Source organism: Ursus arctos, unplaced genomic scaffold (assembly GCF_023065955.2).
Source record: "Ursus arctos isolate Adak ecotype North America unplaced genomic scaffold, UrsArc2.0 scaffold_14, whole genome shotgun sequence".
In the NCBI taxonomy this organism is placed as follows: Eukaryota; Metazoa; Chordata; class Mammalia; order Carnivora; family Ursidae; genus Ursus; species Ursus arctos.
The window spans coordinates 10620927-10646731 of NW_026622808.1; the positions used below are offsets into that span (position 1 = coordinate 10620927).

At 51.0% G+C, this 25805-nt stretch overlaps 2 protein-coding genes across 11 annotated transcripts in view; one reads left to right on the forward strand and one right to left on the reverse strand.

The window, feature by feature from the left end:
* ZFP3 (ZFP3 zinc finger protein) overlaps positions 1–25805 on the forward strand; it is an 86479-nt gene that overhangs the window by 17941 nt on the left and 42733 nt on the right. The window contains exons 3-4 of one of the 8 annotated variants that reach the window (XR_008959036.1): positions 18133–18322; positions 19172–23933. The exons of the other annotated variants lie outside the window; for them this stretch is intronic. The gene's annotated coding sequence lies outside the window, so the exon portion shown is untranslated. Of the gene's footprint in view, positions 1–18132; positions 18323–19171; positions 23934–25805 lie in introns of those variants that run through there. 8 annotated transcript variants of the gene reach the window in all.
* Positions 1503–9503, reverse strand: ZNF594 (zinc finger protein 594). 3 transcript variants are annotated; one of them, XM_048226909.2, is made up of 2 exons: positions 9232–9503; positions 1503–5792 (listed from the first exon to the last, which is right to left on the reverse strand). In XM_048226909.2, exon 2 carries the CDS (start codon positions 5749–5751, stop codon positions 3811–3813), a length of 1941 nt encoding a protein of 646 aa, XP_048082866.1. In that variant the 5' UTR covers positions 5752–5792; positions 9232–9503; the 3' UTR covers positions 1503–3810. The 3 variants fall into 3 exon arrangements, with proteins under 3 accessions (XP_048082866.1, XP_026376513.2, XP_044247625.2); XM_026520728.4 differs by lacking the exon at positions 9232–9503 and adding an exon at positions 6728–9225; XM_044391690.3 differs by lacking the exon at positions 9232–9503 and adding an exon at positions 6594–9225.

The following is a 25805-nucleotide window of genomic DNA, read 5'->3' on the forward strand; positions in this document are numbered from 1 at the left end:
TTTTCTTAGGTTGCAATCCCCGGGAAACACACCTTGAGATGGTGTGTGTGTATGACGCCTGCTGGGGGGGTGCCCTGGGGAATGTTCCGGGTGAGACAACAGGGGCCGCCGGACGGGCAGGGGAAGAGCTGCCCCAGAAGCCCCCGTCAGCCCAGAGGACGTGTGGGGAGACCTCTGGAACATGCCTCCCATGGAAGCACGGTGGCCAGGCCCGTGAACGCACCTCCCTTTCCTCCCCACCGGTCCGCAAGGATTCGGAGCGGGGCCTCCTGCCAGCCTGGGGAAGGCAGGAGGCGTGCCCCCTGCACTGATGGAGTGTCTCTCTCTCCCCTGCTTCCACGTGAACGGGATACCAAGGACCTGGCACGTAAGAGGTGTTGATAAAATGTTTTCCCTTCTCTGCTTAACGTACTCCCCGGGTAATCTTTAGATTCTGGGATAGTAGACACGCTGAAGCTGCCGCTCCCGTTTGGCATTATCGTGTCACTGATGTGCGCTGACATTTAGTCCTCACCCTCTCCTGCCACCTGACGAGGTGCGTGATGGTGGGTGACCCCTGTAACCCTGGGGGAGGCACTGTTTCCCCCTTTTCCCAGAGGAGAAGGCTGGGACTGCGACAGCTTGAATGTCTTATCCAGGCTGTGCTGTGTCCCCCCATCCTAACTCCTGCTCCCTTAGCACGTGCCTGCATTTGGGGAGCGGGTCTTTAAAGAGCCACTTACGTTAAAATGAGGTCACGAGGGGCGCCCATTACTGCCGTGGACTCGCAGGTGTCAGAAACACTCACCAGCGGCGCCTCTGCGTCTGAAGCTGGGGCCACTTCAGAGCAGCAAGGGAGAGACGCACAGGGCAGGGACTGAGCCGGTCCCCGCCCAGGGAAAGGTGGCAGGCAGATGGCTGTCGCCCATAGGAAGAAAGGCCACGAGTGTGGGGAATGGGGTAAAGGCTCCATTCGTGACGCACACCTTCTAGTCCACCTTCTGGAGAGAAGCCCTGTGAGAGTGGTGACTTTGGGAAAACGTCCAAGCAGAGCTCCACCCTCATTCAGCATCACGGGACCGTGCGCGCCTGGAAGAACAGGACAGCCTTTCTAGGTGCTCGACAGGTGTTTCTGGCATAACCTTTACGTCCGCATTCACAGCTGGAACGTTCCCATACTGTAACGAAAACTTCCTGCTTTCAGAAGCCTCACACACTGCATGGAATTCAGGTTCTGTCGGAGATGGAGTGAAAAGCTTAGTTTTGAAGACGAGGTCTTCGTGCAATAGTTAATATTACAAAAACCCGATTATATATTTGCCCACAAAAGGGATAAAAAGGCTCCTGAAAACGTTCTTTGCTTTGGGTTGGAATTTTAATCCCCACGTCCGGTCGTGTCTTGCTAATCAGAAGCATCATCGCTGGGTATACATCCATTCGAATAGCCAAAAATAAATAAATAAATAGATAAATAAAAAGAATGAATTATTCTTTAACAAAGGCAGCTTGGGAAGCAAAATCTCTTTTTTTTTTTTTTTAAAGATTTTATTTATTAATTCAACAGAGATAGAGACAGCCAGTGAGAGAGGGAACACAGCAGGGGGAGTGGGAGAGGAAGAAGCAGGCTCACAGTGGAGGAGCCTGATGTGGGGCTCGATCCCGTAACGCCAGGATCACGCCCTGAGCCGAAGGCAGACGCTTAACCGCTGTGCCACCCAGGCGCCCCAAGGGAAGCAAAATCTCTTAAAACACAGGGCACGAGGGTGCAAAGAAGAGGGCCTTGATGTTTACGAGGTTGGAAACCACTGCAGTAAATTACCTTGAAGGCTCCTCAGATTCCTCCTTATTGTCCTAAACGTCGTCCTCGCGGTACAGCACTGTAGGGGCAGATAGAGGACCCTCCCAATTCCTTTTATAAAAACACAACGCTAAACTTCCAGTTAGCCGAGGTTCTGATTAGCTAGAACAGGGGATAACTATGAAAATGTAAGCATCTTTAATTTTTCACTCAAGCGTATCCCCGATGAGAGCTATGGTGAATTCCTTTTGCTTCCCAAATATACTCAAAGATATTCTCATATAAAGAGATTACTAGTTTACATGAGATCACTAAGGCCTCAACCCTTTGAGGCAGGGGATGGGGTGGGGGTCGGCAGGCTTCTGGAACCCTAGGACCAAACATCGACCGCAAGCAGCCAGCTGTCAGGGACGCTGTGGACATCCCGCTGCTGTTCGGGACGCCCCTCGGGGGAAGCCACAGCCCGCAGCGCTTTGACCTTTAACCGGTCATACTCCTTACACCAGCCACAAAACCCCACTGCATCTTACAGATCTTATATTCTGCTTGTAAAAACTTCATCTTCTGCGTAAAAAGGCTGAAAGCCCCCGATACTCTGCTGTGTGCCAACAGTAAATTTCAGCGTCCTCATTTAAACCCCACAGTCACCCCTGACGTGAATGATGTTACCACCATTTCGTTAAGGGGGAAGATAAGGACCAGAGAGGGCTCACAATTTCCTCCAGGTCCTGAAGCCAGCGCATCATGCCGAGACTCAGACCCACGTCTGAGTGCTTCTGCCTCCCGGGCTCCCTCCGCTGTGCCACACAGCCCCTCCTGAAACCCTTCACCGCGCTGAGGTGCTCGCTTAAATGACCCCAGGCGACCGGGGTTCCAAAGGTGCATGGCCAGAGCTGCTCAACCACGGCACTATTGACATTTGGGGCTAGGTAACTCTTCGTTTGTGCGGGCATTTTTATCCTAAGCTATCGATGCCCATCGTTTCTTCCCAGCTGTGACCAGCACAGCGTTTCCAGATGTTGCCAAAAGTCCTCAAGGGGCAAAGCGACCCCAGCTGAGAACCCCGGGTCCCCTCTGTGCATCTCGCAAGCTGCTCTCACTGTGGAAAGACCCGAAGTGGAGATTCTCCTGTCTTACACCGTCCCGTTCAGTCCCTCTCTCATCTGATGGCTCGTGTGTTAGCTGACCATCTGTAGGTACATGCCAGCGCAGGGAGGGTCTGTGGAGGGGCTGCGACCGCCCAGGTGTGCTGAGCCTAATGCTAATGGACTGTGACTGTCCAGATGGGCGGAGCCTAATTACCAGAACCGTGAGCTGCACGGTTCTGCTTGGCCTCTCCAATTCTCAAACCAGCTGTGTCCCCTTGCAAAGCCGGGGGTCGAGACAAAACCACTGCCCTTACAGTCACCTGACCTTTCGCAGCAGACTTCCTCCCAGCTCAGGCAGCTCCCACGCTGTGCGCTGGCGCGCTCTGATTCTGCCCTGACACCTGCTATTCTATCTCCTGGGGCTACCAGAGGACACCCTGCTTCCTCTGCGGGACACCCCCCTCTGGCCCTTGTGTCCTGGCCTCCAGCTGTCCTCCTGCCATTGTGGCTTCCTCCCAATGAGTGGATCATCACACACGTGTAAGGACGAGAAGAGGGGAATACGCATAAAGCACATTCCTAACCGGAAGGATGTGTCCCAGAGAGAGACCGAACCACCCTCAAGTCCCTAAAGCAGATTCACATCTGTCACTGGACCCGGGGTCGGGGCTGAAATGGCTTCTTCCACGAAGAATTGAGTTCTGGGGCTGCTGCCAAGGTGACTGCTAATGACTTCAATGACGGTAGACATTCCCTGAAGCATTCTCCAGTAATTACAGCCCGGGGACCACATCCGGTGTCAGGTCGGAGTCAGAACAATGGCCTCTACGTCCGCGCTCTGCCGCCTGGTTACACTCCCATGTCTTTCTGCCTCCAGACGCTTTCCAAAGATAAACATCCTCATAGTGCGATAAGAACGGCCTCCCTCAGGCCGCCCTGGCTCCCTTAGGGCCCCATCACCTCCGAGTCCTGTCTGCAGGCTCTGTCGCCGCCCCCCAGTGGCTCCCCGGGGTGCAGCCTCTGGTGTTTAAGGAAGGCTGTGCGCCCCCCTAAGGCCTTCCCACAGGCGCTGCATTCAAAGGGCCTCTCTCCAGTGTGGACCCTCTGGCGACTGAGAAGGTGGGAGTTCTGACTGAAGGCCTTCCCACATTCGGGGCAGTCGTAGGGTTTCTCTCCCATACGCACACGGTGGTGTTTAATGAGGTCTGAGCTGCCCCTGACGGACTTCCCGCACTTAGCGCAGGGGTAAGGCTTCTCCCCCCTGTGGATTCTACGATGCCTTGTGAGGTCTGAGCTCTGCTGGAAGGATTTCCCACACTCTGCACACTCATGGGGCTTCTCTCCTGTGCGAGTCACCAGAGGTCCCACGAGGTCTGAGCTGCCCGGGAAGGTTCTAGCATGCTGGTCGCACCCGCCAGCTCTCTGTTCCCCGTGAGTTCCCTGCTCATCCCCAGGCACCTGGGCCTGGCTCAGTGTCCTCCCACGTCCCTGGGGTTTCTCTGCAGTGTGAAGCCTCTGGTGTTTGAGGAAGGCCGTGCGCCAGAGGAAGGCCTTCCCGCAGGCCCCGCACTCATAGGGCTTCTCCCCGCTGTACACTCTCTGGTGCTGGACGAGGAGCGAGCGCTGCCGGAAGGCTTTCCCACACTCGCCGCACGGATAAGGCTTCTCCCCGGTATGGATTTTCTGATGCGTGAGCAGGTGCGACCTCTGGCTGAAGGCCTTCCCGCAGGCCCCGCACTCGTAGGGCTTCTCGCCCGTGTGGATTATCCAGTGCCGGATCAGGTCTGAGCTTCCCCGGAAGGTTTTCCCACACTCCGTACACTCATAGGGCTTCTCCTTCCTGTCGGTTCTCTGCTGTCCCAGCTGGCCCGCGTCGGAAGGGCAGGCCTGCTGGCACCCGGCGTCCCGGCCTGCGTGCAGCCTCTGGTGCTTGAGCAGAGCCGTGCGCCCGCTGAAGGCCTTCCCACACCCACCACACACGTAGGGCCTCTCCCCGCTGTGCAGCCGCTGGTGCTCGGTGAGGCGTGCGCGCTGCCTGAAGGCCTTGGCACACTCGCGGCACTTGAAGGGCTTCTCCCCGGTGTGGGTCCTCTGATGCGTGACAAGGTGCAAGCTCTGGCTGAAGCTCTGGCCGCATTTGTGGCACACGTACGGCTTCTCTCCAGTGTGGACTCTGCGGTGAGTGACCAGGTCCGAGCTCTGGTTGAAGGCCTTGCCGCATTCGTGGCACGTGGACGGCTTCCCGCCACTGTGGGACCTCTGGTGCAGGAGCAGGTTGGAGGTCCCGCGGAAGGCCCTGCCACACTCCTGACATTCGTAGGGGTTCTCGCCGCTGTGCGTCCGCCGGTGCCTGGCCAGGTTGGAGCTCTGGTTGAAGTCTTTGCCACACTCGCGACACGTGTAAGGTTTCTTCCCGGTGTGAATTCTCTGATGAATAATGAGATTTGAACTCTGGTTGAAGTCCTTCCCACATTCGTCACACATGTAGGGTTTCTTCCCCGTGTGAATTCTCTGGTGGAAGATCAGGTTTGAGCTCCGGTTGAATGTTTCTGCACATTCCTTACATTGATAGGTTTTCTTCATATTACTGGTTTTCTGGCATTGGGTGACTTCTGCCTTCTGCTGGAAGCTCTCGCCACAGACCTCATGTTTGTGGGATCGTTCTCCTGCAGAAATTGTTCTTTCTCTCCCATTACATCCGTGGCCTCTCTCTCCTGCAATGGCTTTCTCGGCAATGAGATTCAGTTCCCTGGTACCTCTCCCCTGGCACCTCAGTGACCTGTCCGCAGGGTCACCAATTTCAACCAACCCACGGTCCTGGAGGATCGGTCTCTGGCCTCCTTCGGATCCAACCCTTGCTGAATCTTTGTCTCCGGGAATGTCCATCTTTGACTTCTGGCCCGTTCTGGTGTTCCTGGTCTCCGGACCTGAAATGGTAAGTAGACCATGATAGCATTCCTAAAATACAAACATCACCTCTTCCCCACACTGAGAAGTCTAAGAGGGAGGAACAGAGAGCTGAGAAGAGGACTGTGTCCCGGCTGGGGCTGAGAGTCGGACCTTTTTAGAGACTGGCCAGCACCGGAACGACCCTGCTCGTGCTCACTCTCTAATAAATAGACACAATTTTTAAAAGCAAAACCGAATGAGGTGGCGCACCAGCACCGGGAAGAGAACGCCCTTCCTTTTCCTTTCCCTATGGCCTTGCACTGTCCCTCCGCCGTTCATGGACAAAATCAAAACCTCGTGCCAGCTGGTGAGGGAGAAACGGTGCAGATCCAGTAACACAAGCAGGACGGAGGAGGGCGCAGGAGGAGGTGAGAGCCAGTCCTTCCAGGACACCAGGGCGGGGGCCACGGGGCAAACCCAGAACTGTGCACCCCCCCCCCATGAGGCAGGACTCCCTTCGGCACACACTGGAAGCACCTGGCCACAGGCGTCAGAGCCGCTGGGAACCCTTGATCTTCTGATCCCACGGATCCTTTAAAGACTCTCCTTTTTTGTTTCACCCCAAACCCAGAGAGCTGAGAGTGTGCGGACACCCCGCTCCCAGTGGGACCATCTCTGCCTCCCAGCGTCTCCTCCCCACAGAGCTTCCTCGGAGCGCAGGCCTGGCGCCCAGCATCCTCCCTGACTCGCTCACGGCCACACCCCACAGCCTCCTGAATTCCCGAAAAAGCAGCTCCCGCTCAGGAACCACCCCTGAGAGAGTGGCAGACGCTCTGTACCTTCCCTCCTCTCCTTAGAGCTCCGCTACGTCACACGTCACCCTGGCTCTCAGCAGCCAGTCCTGTCCTTGCTCTAGAAAGGGGTGAGACCCCGGGCTGAAACCCCGCGCTACCCTGTCTGAGGGACTCCTCACCTTCACTGTATTTCTTCTCTCCCGCTTCCTGGGGCTGATCTGCCCTCTGAGCCCTGCTGTGGGACACGGCACCACACTAGGTGAGAAATAATGAGGAATGCAGGATGACACCGAGGACAGAGTCCCTCTCCTTGGGGAGCCCGTGCTGGGCTGGGGGCTCAGGAAGGGTATGCATGGGGTGTCCTGGGACCCCGCGGGAAGAGCACATCCTTGAGGGGGGATGAGCAAGGAAACTTCCGGAAGGACAGAGCTTCTAAGCTGAGGCTTCAGAGACCACATGAGATAACCAGACTTTCCATGAGGCTCCCACACGTGCATGGGCGGGAGTGAGAGGAGCCACGGACGTCCATGCACGCACCATGCAACGGAGCCCGGGGTGCGGGATGGCAGAAGGCAGAGCTGGGAAGTGCTGGTCAACTTGTGGAAGACCAAGAGGTTTGGGCTTTGTCCTGAAGGCCACGGGGAGCTTCTGAAGGGTTAACGCAGGAGAATGGCATAAGCAGATTTACGGTTTTAGAAGACTGTTCTGATCATTTTCTGGAGGATGGAGGGTCAAGGCTGCGAGTGGGGACATCAGGCAGACAGCCACAGCAGTGACCTGCCTTGGAGCCAGTGAAGGCCCTAGTGAGCTTGGGACGGAGGGCACGGGGGGACAGAGTCCAAACGTCAGAGAAGCAAGACCTGGTGCTGTCCTAGATGGAGGGGCTGAGCGGACAGGGCAGGCATTAAGGATGGCATCCACGTGTCCAACCTGGGCAACCGCCTGAACTGGGTAGCTGGAGGCAAAGACGGGGCGGGGGGGGGGGGGCAGTGGCGGAAGTAATTTCAGACGTGTTGGAGATGCCTGTGGGGCATCCAGGAGAAACGTCTGCGGAGCTGACAGGTCAGCAGGTCAGGAGCCCAGGAGGAACATCGGGAATGCAGACAAAGGCCTCAGAATCATCAGCACACAAGTAGCATCCAAAGCAGAAAAGTGTCACTAACTATGGCTTGGAGTCCTGAGCAGAGCACAGGGTGCGGGAGCGAGCAGAACCAAGTTAGAACCCCGGCGTCTTAACCTCAGCCATCCTCCCCTGGGATGTCCAACAGAAGGAACGGCACTGATCCCACAGTATCGTCATGCCGACGAAGCATTCTGAGCTACTGGGGTTAAGACTTCAATGTATTGAAGGAACACAACTGGGGTTGGAGGGGGAGACACAATTCGACACGTAACAATAGCCCTACTCTACGATTCACCTGTATTCCCAGTATCTCCAGTATCCCCGCTGACTTCCCACACACTGTGCTTCTCCCCATGCTGTCCCGTTGCCCCTGACTCCTGCTCATGATACCACTCCAGCTCTCTTTCATCTACACCAGGAATCCAGAACTCAAACGGCCACAGGAGGCCAGGCACTTCATCAGGACGAGTGAAGGAAGCTAGGTGATGATATATGACAAAATGAGACTTTGCTTCCACCGCAGGGAGCCAGTGGAGATTAGTGAGGACTGGGGCCCTGGAAATTGGATGCTGAGTCTGAAGGTGGAGCTCAATTCCTGCTCAGTGCACCGTGCAGACATGGGAGGCCCCGCGTCGACACGTCTGAGCTTTCAAGACATGCTAAAGCCTAGGTCTTGTGTCAGTAGATGTGAAAGACATTTCCGCATTTTAAAATGTTGGCCTTGGATTAAAATAAAACCCAATGGCGCGAGCGGGAAAACGTTGTCTACAGTCCTACCTGGCCCCGGGGGCCATCATTGTTCAGCCCCCTGACCTACGGAAATACCTCCCACGGTTGCAGGCCCGCCTGTTAGCACCTTCTAACCATTCCAATCCTTTTAAAGTCCTATTCCCGTGCATGTGTTCCAAAGATAGGGCCCCTACCTAGAGAGGGACCCGGAGACTTACACACTCACGCACACACGTGAAACTAGTAGATGCTTATGACTAAGCACTAGCTCAACGAGCTAAAGGAGATGAAAAGCTTAGAGATGCAGGTGGTAACTCTGGAAGGCTTCCCAGAGAAAACGGCTTTTGAAGCTACTCATAAAAGGATGTGCAGACCTTTACAAAGAAGACACTCGCCTAAACCCCGCCCCCCTCCTTTGAACCCCAAGGGCAGGAACATTTCAGATCAAGTATGACAGCACGTCTGGCCCGGACAGCTCATTCCTGTGGTGCAGTCTGGTCCCCCCTCGGGGCCTCGATCATCCCTGGAGCCCAGAAACCAGGTCTCGCGCAGCGCAGGGCAGGGAGCAGAAGCAGCCTACGGTGGGGCTGGGCCTGGGGGATCGGCAGCTCGCGGCCCCCCAGGAGGGAACTAGAACCCACCCGGGCAGGGGAAGGCGGCGGAGGGTCGTGGAGGCGCGCGCCGGGAGCCAGGAGGGGGCCCAGCCCCGCCGTCCCCGAGGCTCAAGCCTCTCCCCGCTGGCCGGCCTCAAGGGGTCTGCTCTGCGCCCCGCTTCCCCGGGGGGTGTCCGGGCGCCGGGACCCCCGGCTCTGCGCACGCAGCGGGTCTCACCTCCGGGCCACCCCAGCCTCCCGCTCGGCCACTGCCCCCTCCACGGCGACCATCGCGCAGCCCCGGCTCCGCCCGCATCAGGCGCGCTCCGGGAGCCGGCGGTCCCCCCCGCCCCGGCCGCCAACTCCCGCTGCGCCCGCCTCCCGCCCGCTGGGGGGTCTCCTCTACGCAGACTTGGGCAGCTCCCGCGGTGCCCGCCTCCCGCGCTCTCGGGGGTCTCCTCTGCGCAGACTCGGGCGACCCCGCTGAGCCCGCCTCCCACCTCCTCGGGAGTCGCCTCTGCGCAGACTCGGGCGGCCCTGCGGCGCCCGCTCGGGGGTCTCCTCTGCGCAGACTCGGGCAGCTCCCGCGGCGCCCGCTGGGTCTCGCGCGAGTCGACTCCGGGAGGCTCCGGACCGTGCAGGGTGCACCTGCCGGTTGTCCGGAGTCCTAGACCCGCCGGCGGCCGCGCTGCGACCGTGGGGCCGGGTGGGCGAGACCTCAGCGAACAGTTTTACATTTTACATTTTTGTTCCATTTTTTTTTTAGTCTTCCCGCCCCCCGCTTCGCGAAAGCCTTTGTGGACTCATTCGTGGATGCCTTGTATTTGCAATTTCTATTTGCAATGCCTTGTCCAGGGCTTGGTGACGGACGGGTACACAAGGACAGCTAGCGGAATGTTTAAAAGGGCGAGTTCCAAAGTAAGAAGGCCACTCAGACGGAATCACTCTCCTACCACTTAGGGGCTGTGTGACTTTGGCAAGTTAGTTAACCTGAGTCCCACTTGATGTCGCCCCTTTTCCTCGCTAACTGTAAATGCTGTCTTTACCATTGACTAAGCGTACACATGTATTGGGTTATGCATTTGGGGCTTGCTTCTGTCCACTTATCTATATCTTCTTTGAGAATAAACTTCTTGTGAGCTTTTAAACGTGTTTTAGAGTCTGGTAGGGCTGGTCCTCTCTCCATTTACTCTTTCTTCTCAGAAAAATTGTGACCATGAATATATTCTTGTAGTTCTTATATTACTCTTAAATGAACAAAATAGAGGGTTTTTTGTTTGTTTGTTTAGATTTTGAGAGAGAGCACGCACAGAGGAGGAGGGAGAAGCAGACTCCCCACTGAGCAGGGAGCCCGGTGCGGGACTCCATCCCAGGACCCTGGGATCATGACCTGAGCCAAAGGCAGACACTTAACTGGCTTAACTGCCCAGGAGTCCCAAACAAAGGGGTTTTGTTTGATATTTTTGGTGTTTGTTCTAAGAACCAAGATCTGCAGGTGGAGTCTTTTGGGTTTTCCACATAAAGTGTCATGTCATCTGCGAAGAGAGAGAGTTTGGCTTCTTCTTTGCCAATTTGGATGGCTTTTATTTCTTTTTGTTGTCTGATTGCTGAGGCTAGGACTTCTAGCACTATGTTGAACAATAGTGGTGAGAGTGGGCATCCCTGTCCTGTTCCTGACCTTAAGGGGAACGCTCTCAGCTTTTCCCCACTGAGAATGATACTCGCTGTGGGCTTTTCATAGATGGTTTTTATGATATTGAGGAATGTTCCCTCTATCCCTATACTCTGAAGACTCCACCCCCAAATTACTAGAACTCATACAGCAAGTCAGCAATGTGGCAGAATACAAAATCAATGCACAGAAATCAGTTGCTTTCCTATACCCTAATAATGTAACTATAGAAAGAGAAGTAAGGAATCAGTTCCACTTATAATAGCAACAAAAACCGTAAGATCCCTAGGAATAAACCTAACCAAAGAGGTAAAGGATCTATACTCTGGAAACTACAGATCACTTATGAAAGAAATTGAGGAAGACACAAAAAGATGGAAAAACATTCCATGCTCATGGATTGGAAGAATAAACATTGTTAAAATGTCTATCCTGCCCAGAGCAATTTACACTTTCAATGCAATCCCTATCAAAATACCACTGACAATTTTCAAGGAGCTGGAACAAACAATCCTAAAATTTGTATGGAACCAGAAAAGATTCTGAATCACCAAGGAAATGATGGGGAAAAAGAAAGAAAGAAAGAAAGAAAGAAAGAAAGAAAGAAAGAAAGAAAGAAAGGAAGGAAGAAAGAAAGGAAGAAAGAAAGAAAGAAAGAAAGAAAGAAAGAAAGAAAGAAAGAAAGAAAGAAAGACAAAGCTGGGGCATCACATTGCCTGACTTCAAGCTATATTACAAAGCTGTCGTCATCAAGACAGCATGGTACTGGCACAAAAACAGACATATAGACCAATGGAACAGAATAGGGACTCCAGAAATGGACCCTCAACTCTATGGTCAACTAATCTTCGACAAATCAGGAAAAAATATCCAGTGGAAAAAAGACAGTCTCTTCAATAAATGGTGCTGGGAAAATTGGACAGCCACATATAGAAGAATGAAACTGGACCATTCCCTCACACCATACACAAAGATAAACTCAAAGTGGATGAAAGACCTCAATGTAAGACAGAAATCCATCAAAATCCTAGAGGAGAACATAGGCAGTAACCTCTTCGACATCGGCCCCAGCAACTTCTTTCAAGACACGTCTCCAAAGGCAAGGGAAACAAAAGCAAAAATGAACTTGTGGGACTTCATCAAGATAAAAAGCTTTTGCACAACAAAGGAAACAGTCAACAAAGCTAAGAGGCAACCCACAGAATGGGAGAAGATATTTGCAAATAACATTGCAGGTAAAGGACTGGTATCCAGGATCTATAAAGAACCTCTCAAACTCAACGCTCAAAAAACAAATAACCCAGTCAAAAAAATGGGCAGAAGACAGGAACAGACACTTCTCCAAAGAAGACATACAAATGGCTAACAGACACATGAAAAATACTCAACATCACTCGGCACCAGGGAAATTCAAATCAAAAACCACATTGAGATACCACCTTACGCCAGTTAGAATGGCTAAAATTGACAAGGCAAGAAACAACAAATGTTGGAGAGGATGTGGAGAAAGGGGAACCCTGTTACACTGTTGGTGGGAATGCAAGTTGGTACAGCCACTTCGGAAAACAGTGTGGAGGTCTCTCAAAAAGTTAAAAATAGGGGCGCCTGGGTGGCACAGCGGTTAAGCGTCTGCCTTTGGCTCAGGGCGTGATCCCGGCATTATGGGATCGAGCCCCACATCAGGCTCTTCCGCTATGAGCCTGCTTCTTCCTCTCCCACTCCCCCTGCTTGTGTTCCCTCTCTCACTGGCTGTCTCTATCTCTGTCAAATATATAAATAAGATCTTAAAAAAAAAAAGTTAAAAATAGAGCTACCCTATGACCCAGCAATTGCACTACTGGGTATTTACCCCAAAGATACAGACGTAGTGAAGAGAAGGGCCATATGCACCCCAATGTTCATAGCAGCATTGTCCACAAGAGCCAAACTGTGGAAGGAGCCGAGATGCCCTTCAACAGACGAATGGATAAAGAAGATGTGGTCCTGGGGGCGCCTGGGTGGCATAGCGGTTAAGCGTCTGCCTTCGGCTCAGGGCGTGATCCCAGCGTTGTGGGATTGAGCCGCACATCAGGCTCCTCCGCTATGAGCCTGCTTCTTCCTCTCCCACTCCCCCTGCTTGTGTTCCCTCTCTCGCTGGCTGTCTCTATCTCTGTCGAATAATAAAAAAAAAAAAAGATGTGGTCCATATATACCATGGACTATTACTCAGCCATCAGAAAGAACGATTACCCAACATTTGCAGCAATATGGACGGGACTGGAGGAGATTATGCTAAGTGAAATAAGTCAAGCAGAGAAAGACAATTATCATGTGGTTTCACTCATTTATGGAACATAAGAAATAGTGCAGAGGACATTAGGGGAAGGGGGGGGGGGAAATCAGAGAGGGAGCCAAACCATGAGTGACTCTAGACTCCAGGAAACAAACTGAGGGTTTCAGAGGGGAAGGGGGTGAGGGGAGGGGGTAACTGGGTGATGGGCGGTAATGGGTACTGGGTGTTATATGCAACCAATGAATCACTGAACACTACATCAAAAACTAATGATGTACTATACAGTGGCTAACTGAACATAAAAAGACAAATAAAAAGAACCAAGATCTGCTTAAGGCAGAAAATGAAAATGGATGGTGGAGGGAAGGACAGGAGCTACATTTCTGTTGAGACATAATCCTGTGAGGAGTGGTTTACTCTAGTGTCTTAGTCTCTCTTCTGCCCCCACCCCTCCCCCACCTCCTTCCATGAAGAAGTATTCTTTCTGATCTCTTCTGGGCTTAGCATGCTTCCCCTGTCAGCAGCGTGGGTCATCACGTGATTCATTTTGCCACAGATATCTGCAGAGTGCCCACTCTGCCAGGCACTGGGGATGTGGTGAATGTGGAGCCAAACCCAAGGCCCTCTCGTGGAACTTAGAGTCACGTGGACGAGATTCACTTCCACGAATACCTATAAAGCGAGAGCTGTCCTGGGAGCTGCGGACAGTGCACAGTGCCCCGAGACTTCATAAGAGAAGATCTGACCTACGCGGGACGGACTGTGAAGTCTCCCTGGAATCGGGCTTTCTCCAAGAGCCAGACACATGGAGGACAACGAAGTAACAAGCCCATCTCTTTTTTTTTTTTTTTTTCAAAGATTTTATTTATTTATTTGACAGAGACAGCCAGCGAGAGAGGGAACACAAGCAGGGGGAGTGGGAGAGGAAGAAGCAGGCTCCCAGCGGAGGAGCCTGATGTGGGGCTCGATCCCATAATGCCGGGATCACGCCCTGAGCCGAAGGTAGACGCTTAACCTCTGTGCCACCCAGGTGCCCCGGCAAGTCCATCTCTAACTCGACACGACTCGGCTCCTGGAACAGGAGCGTGTAGAGGCTGATTTCAGGCCAACAGTCTTGAGCAATGCGACGCAGAAAGGCCCCCAGAGACCCCCTGGTTGGACACAGGCCCGTTGGGGGACCCACCCGAATGTAGCCGCAGGCCCTAACTGACCAATGGGCTACTTACAACCAGGCACAGTTACCAAAGAGGAGAGAATTCCATACGGCCCCATACCTGCTCCCTTCCCCCCTTAAACCAGCCCCCACCCACCAGCTCCTCGAGGACAGTCTCCCCTCTGCTGTCCTGCACCTGCCCCCTTGCAGTGTATTCGGTCAACTTCTATCGCCTTTGTTCTGCCTCAGGTGAATTCATTCACTGCTCGCACTACAGGCTTCCACCCGATCCTTGCCCTACCGTTGGGGGCCCCATCCAATCGAGAGATACCCCATTTAGGCACTGTATTTGGTGGTGTGTCCAGGGACTTTGTGGCTCCTGTGCATTTGGGGGAACCCCACACGCGGAGCTTTTGCCTGTCCGGGACTCTCCCTGGAGTCTCCGGGAATCTGTTGGGACTTGCGCTCTGGGGACCGACTCTAGGCCTCCTTGGGGAACTGATGGCCCCGGCCTTGATGACTCCTCAGTGAGGCTCCGAAGCCCCAGGGGGAACGGGCCGGACCGCCCTTGCCTTTTCCCTTCGGAGGGACCCTTCCCTCCCTCTCCTTGCTCTTCTCGGCCGTTCGGGAGTCTAACCCTAGTGCCCCTCAGAGGACTGAAGGCCTCGGCCGGCGCGGCTCCCCAGTGCGCTTGGACTGGCCATGGCCGAGAGCATGAAGGGCCCCTTCCCTCCGCTTTCCGACTCCCACCAGACGTGTGCTCCTAGAGACCAGCGCCATTGGCTCCAGCTGCCATCCTGGTCTGTGGGCCAACCATTCCCACGTGGCTGAGTGGTGAGTCCTCCCTCTTTCCCACCCGGTGGGGCCAAACCGGGCTCCAGCCCTTGCTGCTGCTGGGGAGACACCCCCATGGGAAGTGCCATGCCATTAGCTGCTGCCCTCTTCTTGGTGGGACCCCCAGCGTGGTGGGACACCCCAAAAGAGTCAGTCGCTCTGTATTTGCATGACCCCTCTGGGTGATGGGACGCCCCAAGAGTCTGTCTCCTCGGATAGGTCTGGTCCTTTTTCAGGTCAGTGGGATGCCCTGACTGAAATCACGACCATGAATCCGAGCTCCATTCCATATGACGGGTGCTCCACTGGGAATTGGCAGCCAGTCTTTCCCCTAGGGAACCCTGTCCCTTCCGACTCACTCTTGGGCAGTGTCCTTCAAAGCTGGAACAAATCTGACCCCCAAGGCCTGAGGGAAAACATGTCCTCTTTTTGTGTTTCCTGGCCTCCTGCAAGCTCCCAGATCAGGACATACGGCCCTCCCTCCCTCGGTGCTGTCCTCCAGCGCTATTCTCCAGCTGGACCTTTGCTGGAACGCCTCACCGTGGTCTGCTGTCCCACAGGTGTCTTGCTTGGTGTCATGGCCCTAAATCAGGACCTGGACATAGGAGCCCCTTGCAGAATGTGTGCAACTGTCAACCAGGCTAAATAACCCCTTCCCGACATATTGGATGCTGGCTGCATCACTCTTCCTCCTCCTTGTAGATGTGGGGGCTTCTCCCTCCTTCATTTCCAAGTCAATGGCTATGATCCTTGGAGCCACTGTGGTTAGTCTACCTCGGGCCCGAGGCTTTAAGGAATATTCCCAAGCAGCTGCTGAAACTCCTTTGTTTTGGGAAGTTCCCCATCTATTCTGGCCCAACATGGACTGCCTATTCCCTCTTGTTGGCGGGAAAACATGGCGTCTGCTCCTCTGTTCGATCTGAAGAGGCTTAAGACCAGGCGTCCGCTTTCTCTGCCCTCTGGCGGGACCTTGCCTCCTCAGCCTCCCTCTCCACCTGTCTCTGCACCACCTGGGGTGCGGCCTGCGTAGGTGACTCCTAGGCCATCCTCCGTGCCTCCAGCGCCATTGGCTGCTTTCTCCCCCCCGCCCTAGTCAAGGGTGAAGAGCGTACCCCTGTATTTGCACCGCCCACTTCAGACTGAAAACTGACAATGGGGAACAAATTGATTGACTTTTAAGCAAACCAGGTGCAACTTAATTTGGTATTTAAGCTAATTTAAGTTTGTTTAATTAAGACCTGTCTTTAGAGTTACCAGCATTAAGTATAAAACTTTTTATCCTACCAAGGTTTACTGAAGGTCAAATAAGCTCGTGATCTCTGTTGCAATTGGTCAGCAGGAAGATGACTTAAAATGATGGTTGATTTGGTCAGTCTCAAAGTTCTCACGGGTCATTGTTAAGATAGCTTTCAAGGTCTTTGGTAACCTGAAACTTGAAAGTTTGTTTGAATTTGTTGGGACCTCTAGGTCTTTTCCAAACAGGATGGAGTGCTAACGCATTACTGATCGTAGCTTTCTGTTTTTGGTCTCTTATCGCAGAGAAACAGGGTATTTGAGTGTTGGAAAACATGCTTTGTGCTTACTTGATTCATAAATTTGCCGTCTAACGAATACTGCTGTAACGATTCACAATTGGTTACTACTTAGTTTCCACTGGAGACTAAGGTTTCTAAGAGTTAAAATTCTGTGGAATGTGGTTAAGGCTGATGGGAATAAGGGAATAAGCAGCTTGGTAGGTAAAAGAGTAGGAGATACGTAAGAAAGATGTAAAAAATGGGAATGTATTTTTGTTGAAGGCGAAAGAGGTAATTTTGTCCTAAGTGAGACTGGTTGCTTGGAAAGAAATGGCTTGGGACAAAATCTGAACACCAAAGAAAGTCGTAGAAGGGTTGCGAAGGGGAACCTTTGGAAAGGAATTTTATGTGCGGTCTGGATGGACTAAGATAGAAATGAATGGATTTTGAAAGTACACTGGTATAAGATTAAAATGTTGCTTTCTCTCTGTTAGAAAGACCCAAGTTTTCTTGGATTGTTGGTTTGCTCTTGAGAAGGACAAAGTCGTTTTCTCTTTTCTTTGCCCAGAAAACCAAAGTTTCTATGTTTCATCTTTATTGGGTCTTTGTTGAGCTGTAATCCTATTTAGGGCACTTGTGCTTTAAAACTTTCCAAGGTTCTGGGGCACCTGGGTGGCACAGCGGTTAAGCATCTGCCTTCGGCTCAGGGCGTGATCCCGGCGTTATGGGATCGAGCCCCACATCAGGCTCCTCCGCTATGAGCCTGCTTCTTCCTCTCCCACTCCCCCTGCTTGTGTTCCTTCTCTCTCTGGCTGTCTCTATCTCTGTCAAATAAATAAATAAAATCTTTAAGAAAAAAAAAAACTTTCCAAGGTTTTAACAAATTTCCCCGAGATCTGAATTGTAAATGAAGTCTCTTTGACTAATCAGGCGTGTTTATTGGTGTGTTGGGTTCTGGTATAAGGTCATCACTTGATAACCGGATTATTGAAGTGCTCTGTGTCACAGAAATAACTGAATTTGCTTATTGATTGAATTACAATCTTGTCACTCGCAGAATGTGTTTCATCCTCAAGGAGATTCATGAAAAGGACTTTTTTGACAAAAAAGTTTTTGTTATCTTTAAAATCATAACATTAGGGGTGCCTGGGTGGTGCAGTTGGGTAAGCGTCTGACTCTTGGTTTCAGCCCAGATGGTGATCTCGGGGTCATGGGATTGAGTCCCACATCAGGCTCTGTACGCAGCACGGAGTCAGCTTAAGATACTCTTTACTTCTGCCCCTCTGCACTCTCTCTCTTAAATACATACATACATACATACATACATTTAAAAAGTCATAACATTAACATAGGTAAGAATTTCCAGAACTAACTAAAAGGTTGCATTCAAACGGAATTAGAATTAGTAACATGGGACTAAATACATGGAGGAAGATGATTATACTTTTGTGACTTTTGCTTGAAATGTTGCTGGTTCTCTAATGTTCTTCCAGATTAGGAAAACTTTTCCTTAAGATAGCTAGCTATGACTCACAGAAACGTGATAAAGTACTCGTTTGTGAACAAATCCAAGCATTTAACTTTTCTCTCTACCTAAACCCTCTGAAATTCAAAAGGTCTCAGTAAGTGTTCTTTCTTCCATGACAATCATAGTCATTTGCCTTAGTTCAGTAAGAATCTTCTCCTTGTAACAGGACACCGCTGGAAACATTGGTTATCTTACCAAGGCTTTGACTGGAATGTCATATTTGAGAGACATACAGACTCAGATATGCCCAGACAGCTTTAAGGAACGAAGGTTGACTTTATGGAACCTGGAGCCATAAAGCCCCTTGGAAATGTCGGCCTGATACCTGCCTACTGAGTTCCCAGCAGCCTCACCAGGTGAGTCAAGAATGTCACTTCCTGGCAGGTGAAGGAACCTCAGGATATTGGGGGGACCTCATAAGGAGGAATTCACCGAAATCTGCTGGTATCACAGAGAAGTCTGTTGGCAGGTACTTGGCTTGGCTTCTGGCCTGGAGAGGCTACTAGAAGTTCAACCTAGAGATTCCTTATGGAAAGTTCCAGCAAAGCATATTTCAAAAGATCCGTATGGCCAACCACTGTTCTTGCTGAACTTATGTAAATATTTAGGCCAAGTTTATTAAAATTGGGCTTGTTTTTTGAGCAAATTAGTCTCAATTTGGCTATTTCTGAAAATAATTGTGATTTTAGAGAGAAAAATTATGTTTCAATAACGCACCTTTGCAGATGTTAAATTCTAGTTCGGGTTGTCTTTGGATGTTAGCTTGACAACTTGAGGCGAACTTCAGAGAACTTGCCACAGGAGCTCCTGTAAAGCCCATCTTCATGCCCGCTATTCTGTGGGGATAACAGGACCCCATGGGCATATGATTACGTGAACAGCTGGAAAATGGGATGGATTCTCCAACAATTGTACAAGTCAGCTAGCACCTGGACCAATTCTGTGTGGCCGGGATGAGAAAACCATTCCTTACGAGCCAGAGCGCACCGCACTCTATGGTGTTCACTGTGGACTTGGGGAAATAAGGGATGACCCCACTGTCTTCATGACGGCGTTGGCTGATGCACCTGGGGATGACTTTATCTCCCCCAGAAAAGCCTTCTCTCACTTGCCAGTGGTTCCTCGTAATTAGGATATTGTTAAGGCTGAACATCAGACAAAGAGGGCTTCTTGATGGCTTTATCCCTTTGCCGTATGTGTCCTAGGAGCCACCTCTGTTGATGTCAAACTGCAAATAGAGGTTTGCACCGAGCATACAAGAGCCGCCTTTAACAAAACCCATCTCCGAGTCAGCCACAAATTCAAAAGCTGGCCCTCCAAAACCGAATGGCCCTTGATATCCTGCCTGCAGCTCAAGGAGGAACCTATGCTGTATAAAACAGTGTCATGTACGTAAACCAGATTACCAGGAAAACGTGACGGGGTTTCTAATTAGCATGAATATTCACACTGGCACTGTAAACCTATCCCTCTCTTCCCTGTAATGATGGTTAAGCTCCTGGAGTGGAAGAAGATTTCGTCAGCTATCAAAGGACTCTTAGTTGGTCTTCTTTTTCTTTTTGGTCTTCGGATCCTTCAGTATGCCATATCCCTCGGGCACAGTGTCTCCACCATTGCTGACCACCCAAACCAGGACAGTCCCAAACCTGACCCCTCGTTCTCAGGTAACATACATCCAAAATGTACATCTGGGGATTGGTATACCTCAAGACTCTTTGCAGGACAGAAAGCCGTTTGAACCTGTCTGGACCAGACCCTGTTAAGTTCTCTGGACCACTCCAACAGTGGTAAAACTTCACGGCTTATCCCCATGGATCCGTCTTTCCAGAATCAAGACCCCTCTGGCCCTAGATGAGGAGCCCTGCACCAAGTACGGCTGCTAGCCAGTTGCAGATCTGCACCTGTTAATCAGATGAGACTCGGGGGATGCAAACCCGGAGGCCTGGAGGACCATGAATCCAGCCCATTGCCACTCCCTACTCTCTCGCATTTGATCATTCTATATTAGAAAAACTCCCTATTTTCTTCCCAAAACTCTCATGACTTCTTCCCAAGTCCAAGACTTGTTCTTGACCTTTTCCTTCAGGGTGACCTCTCCAAATTAACTTGGTCACAAATCCTAACTTACCAGGAGCCGCCCCCCCCTCCCCGTAATGTCCTACTGTCACAATATAATCATCACCCCTTTTGGGGCCAAGCTTTGTCTTTCTCATCGTCCCCTTTTGGCTTCCTCCTTCCAGACCATGCAACACAAGGATGGTTTTCCTGGAAAGAAACCCATTCATGGCTCTCCTGGCTTCTTCCCTTTTAGGACCCCTGGCCTCATTGTCCTGCTCCTAATTATTGGTCACCCTCTCTCTAATCTGTTTGTTAAACTTGTCTCTTCTAGAATCCAACAATTCCATATATGACTGATGGTTCAACAACGATTGCAGTCCATACCGTGGGAGGGTCCCCTCCCCAAACCCATGGACCTGACCACCAAGGAGTTTCATGAAATGGCCTCTCAGCACATAGTATAATACCATATGCTCTGGTCTGTGACTGCACAGGACCCCTGACGGACTGAGAAGTTCAGCAGGGACATCTCTACACCCCTCATGCAGCAGGAAGAAGCTACTGGAGATGAGACCTCTGCCCAAATGCCAGAGACTTGTCCTTGTCAATCTGTAGGGGGGAATGTAGAGGCCACTTTCAGGCAAACAGGCTTGAGCAAAGGAATGCAGAAAGGCCCACAGTGACCCCTGGCTGGACACAGACAGGTCCATCAGGGGACCCAGTCGAAATATCCATAGGCCCTAACTGACGAGAGGGCTCCTTACAACCAGGCGCAGTTACCAAAAAGGGGAGAATTGCATATGTCCCCATACCTGGTCACCTTCCCCCTTTAAAAACGGCCCCCACCCACCGCCTCTTTGCAGACAGTTTGTCCTCTGCTGCACTGCCCGTGCTCCCTTGTGGTGTATTCAGTCAACTTCCATCGCCTTTGTTCTGTCTTGGGTGAATTCTTGACTCCACCTGCACCAGTGGCTCCATGGGACAGTCGTCCCACATTTGGGGGCCCCCATCTGATCAGGACAGACACCACAGAAGGTCCAATTACAGGAAAAGACTCTGCCTGGCTCTGCATGGGTCCCCGTCCAACCCCGGGCAATCTCTGTATCCAGTGGATGAGGTGGTCTGATGGGCCAGCTTGGACGCCCACCGGGTGGGGAAGGGAGCCGCGTTGCCAGGAGACCTCTCAGGAAATGGCAAGGGAAGACAGGTGTTGGGTTTGCAAAAAAGAGACAGCTCTTGGAACAAGGAAAGTAGCGATGTCCACCCTGGGCCAGTGGGGGTGGCCGTCCGGGAGCGCGTGCAGAAAGAGTTGGCCCTTTATTTTGTGATAAATTCTCATTGACAGTACTTTTACTTCATCATACGGTATTTCCATCACCTGGGAGACGAGCTGCTAACGTGACAAGTGGAGGTAGACGTGAATGATTATTAAGTGGGGAGGGATTTTTGCAAGGGGGCTCACCGGAAGTTAGCTGATGGGTAAACATTTTCAGTTTGATGAATTTTTTTTTCTACCCGGACTCATAACTGTGGAGACTTAGATAATGAATATTTTAAAAAAAACGAGGACCACCCCCCCCCCCGCCGGACCCCCAAGAATTATCTTTAGGGCAGGAATGTCTCCTTGCTGATGAAGGCTAACGGCACTCGAATTCTTTCATTTTAGTGCAGTGATTTTAGGTTGCCTTTGGAATCATCATGATTCACTGTGGCTTCTAATGTTCTAGGGTCATAGAGATGGAAGGCACCCCATCTTCTCTCCTTCCCCCCTACCTTCCTTCCACAATACTTCCTGGGCTCCTGTATGCGTATCAGCAGCAAACATACACTGAGTTCTAAAAATCTCTTGCTCTGTAAATCAGAGGCCAGGCAAAATCAGGAAAAGAGGAGGGGGAAGAAAAAGATCTTTAAATGAAGAAAAAATCTATTAGTTTGTTTTAATCATTGGCTTTGCCATTTGGTCTGAGAAGCGTTAACAACTTAAACTATCTTCAGAAAATCCTCCAACGTACATCAGATTACAGGGAGAGCAATGGTTATGCCATTTCTAGAAAGGCCTTTAAGTAAATGGCTCCGTTTTCTGTCAGAGTTACAGAATAGCCCCTATCAAATAGGGGCAAAATACTCCGTTATTTTTTCTTAACAGCAGAGCCTATTTCGCCCGGAATGTCTGGACCACTAGGTGGCAGTGGCTTGTTGGCGGGTGGTGTTTGAACGCCTCAAAACATCTTAAACGCACCTTTGTTTTTAGAAGATAGGAAATAAGCTTACCAGTTATAGGAGAGTCACGTGACCTTTGGCCCTTCCTACCCTGTAACCTAAAAGTCTACCTTGTGAAAAAATAATGTCCACAAAATCAAGTTAAACTTTAAAGCAAGTTGCAGAGCAATATTCGTGCTTCCTCCCTTTCTCCCTCGCGGCCTCTCTCACTTCCTTCCCCCCTTCCACAAATATGCATTGAACGCCCACCTCGGGCCCACACTTTCTAAGTCACTGGAAATACAGTGGTGAGCAAAGCCTCAGGACTGCAGCCCCCGTGGATCTCGTCCCCTACAGATGGACAGATGCAGAGATTGCACTTTTTTTCCTTTTAAGATTTTATTTATTTATTTGAGAGAGAGAGAGAGAAAGACATGAGCAGGGGGAGAGGGAGAAGCAGACTTCCCGCTGAGCAGGGAGCCCGATGAGGGGCTCGATCCCAGGACCCCAGGATCGGGACCTGAGCCAAAGGCAGATGCTTCACCAACTGAGCCACCCAGGCGCCCCTAGATTTCACTTTCTTGTTATAGTAAGCAATATTCCAAAGAACATCTTTATTTTTATTTAAAAAAAGATTTTATTTATTTATTTGACAGAGACAGAGAGAGAGAGAGCATAAGCAGGGGGAGCAGCAGGCAGAGGGAGAAGGAGAAGCAGGCTCCCAAAAGAGCAGGGAGCCCCCCCCCAATGTGGGACTGGATCCCAGGACCCTGGGATCATGACCCGAGCCAAAGACATGCTTCACCGACTGAGCCACCCAGGCGCCCCCAAAGAACATCTTTAGATTTGTGCTTGAGTTTCTTTAGGGCAGTGGTTCTCAAAGTGTGGTGTGGACCATGAAATCAAAACTAGTTTCATAATCGTACTAAGATGTCATTTGGCCTTACTCATGCTTACTCTCTCATGAAGGTACAGTGGAGCCTCCCCGAGCTGACATGACATTGGTGTTGCAATGGGTTGGCTACCGAAGCAGATATGAGGATGTTTTCTATTAAGCCAGGCATCAAACAGGTTCACAAAAATGTGACACATGAGGCTCTTCTCACTAATTGTTTTTGTTTGAAAAAATATATAGCTATTTTCATAAAAGTGTTATTTATATCAACATGACCGGATTTACCCTTATTCTAAACAGTAATTAATAAATGTTTTGAATCTTTCTCAGTTTTAATTTCCAATAAGGTAAATATCAGTAGTTTCTGCGTGAACAAAATCTCTTTGGTCTCCTCATTTTTAAGGGCGTAATAGAGAACTGGGACCAGAAAGTTGAAAAGGCACCGCTCCTGGGTCCGTACGCTGCGGGGGGTTGTCAGGCCATGTACGGTGTTTGCATTTTCAATTTTACTAGTTGCTGCCCAGTTGTTCTCCAAAGAGGCTAAAACTGACCTTTAAAAAAATATGTATGTAGTTGGGGTTTTGGTTTTGGTTCACTTGTTTGTTTTTTCCGGGCAAATCTCAAATCGTGAAGAATTGTGGAATTATTTTAAACTAGGTTAGTGAGACAACAGAGATTTGATCTATGAGATAAAGATTGAAAATCTTTTCTAAGCAATAGTGGGAAAGGCAAGGGTAATATTTATTTTTAATGTCCTCAGAGGAAGTTTGTCTTGGGTCACTGAGAATAGCATTGTCGAGAGTTGACATTAAATGTATTGGAAAATTTATTTTTGTTTGGTGCCTCATGGGAGCTAGAAGTGTACAAGTTATGCAAATAAGCTTCTTTTTTTTTTTTTTTTTTACCGTCAGGGAAATTTCATTTCTCGTAAATACCACCTTCTGCAATTTTTAAAAAAGATTTTATTTATTTATTTGAGAGAGAGAGAGAATGAGTAGTGGGGAGGGGCAGAGGGGGAGAGAGAGATAGAGAAGCAGACTCCCCATGAACAGGAACTCCAACTCTGGGCTCCATCCCAGGACCCTGAGATCATGACCTGAGCTGAAGGCAGATGCTTCACTGACTGAGCCACCCAGGTGCCCCTGCAATTTTATTAAAACCAAATATGTTTTATTAAACCCAATCCTGTTCCACTGATACCCAATTGTAAAAAAAAAAAAAAAGTGGAGGCCTCTAATGTTTAAAAAAAAAATTCGCAGGCTGTTAGTTTAGGGGTCACTTAATAAGTGACCAAGATTATTTTGAGCCATTTAGTGTTTTTTCCTCATGGTTGGAATATTTAAATTGTTCAACTGTGGCTGATCTAAAACTTTTAACCGCACTAAATTTGGGCAGTAAGATGTGGGTAAATATAAAACACCGAGTTTTACAGTTGAAGGATCAAGGTACAACAGTATTTGTCGTCTGTTTCTTACAATGGTTCTGCACGTACTGACGGGCACGTCTGCTCTACCAACCCCAGATGTGGCCGTGGTCATTTGTTCCCGTGTATTACTGGTGGAGGGCTTCGGGCAGCCCAGGGGTAAGGCAGGCGCCCTGTTAATTTGCAGATGTGCACCTGCCCTTGGGGCAATGGTAGGAACAGGTGAGGAGTGGGAGCTCCCTAGACTCAGGACACACTCTGAGCCCTAAGGATGCTACTGGTACGACCGCATGGCGAGGACAGACGGAAATCGGTTTTCTTCTGCTAGCAGATTCCCGCAGCCACCAGCCGGGCCGACCCAGGGAAGTGTTTTCGGTGGGACTGGCTGCATTTACTGCACCGGCAGCCGGAGTCCCAGCGCTAACGGGTGCTAACGTGGTTGATCCCGGCCGTTACAGGTGGAGGGTCCCCTTCAAGGGGACGCTAACCCAGACCTGCTGGCCATGGCCTTCTGGATTATCAACTTTATTTGACTCACTGTGAATGGTAGAGGACTTTGAAGTCATCGGCTTCAGCTGTTTATGTGGTAGAAAAATGACCCTCCTAGCGCTCGCTCTGTGCAGACGCTGAATGAGTGGGGTGAACAGATAACTCATCATCCAAACTGGGGCACTTTTGAGAGTGGCGAGGGTGCCGTTCATCCCACAGAGCCATCACATGAAAGTGAAAACCGTCCTGGGCAGACCCGAATCTAGACTCGCTCTAAGGTGTAGGCCTCACCCTGGAGGGCCCAGCATCTCATGGGAAGGAGAGCTGCAAAACCACAGGTGGGGGTGGCTGTGCCCCGTGAGAAGTGCAAGAGGGATGGTGTGGAAGGGTGCGTCTGCCCCGTGGGGAGACCCCTCCCAGAGAAAGCTCCGCTCCCGCTGGGTGCTAAGGGGTGAGTCCCTGGGCATCAGGTGGGGAAGCAGGAGAAGGACGGTCCCAGCAGAAGGAAGGAAGATACAAAGGCTTGGCACCATTTTGATGCTGGGGGGTGCGGGGTGTGTGTGTGTGGGGTGGCTGCAATGGTTTCCCAGGGTGGACTGTGTGGTGGGAGGCCAGGAGGCAGTGAAATGAGGCCAGCGGGGAGCAGGTTGTCAGGGCCTGGCGGGGGTGCTAAGGAGTGTGGGGTCTATCTTGGTGGGCACAAGGGAGCCACTGAAGGATTGTCAGCGGGGCCTTGACCGAAATCAAATTGGTGTTTTAGAAAGTTCACTCTGAC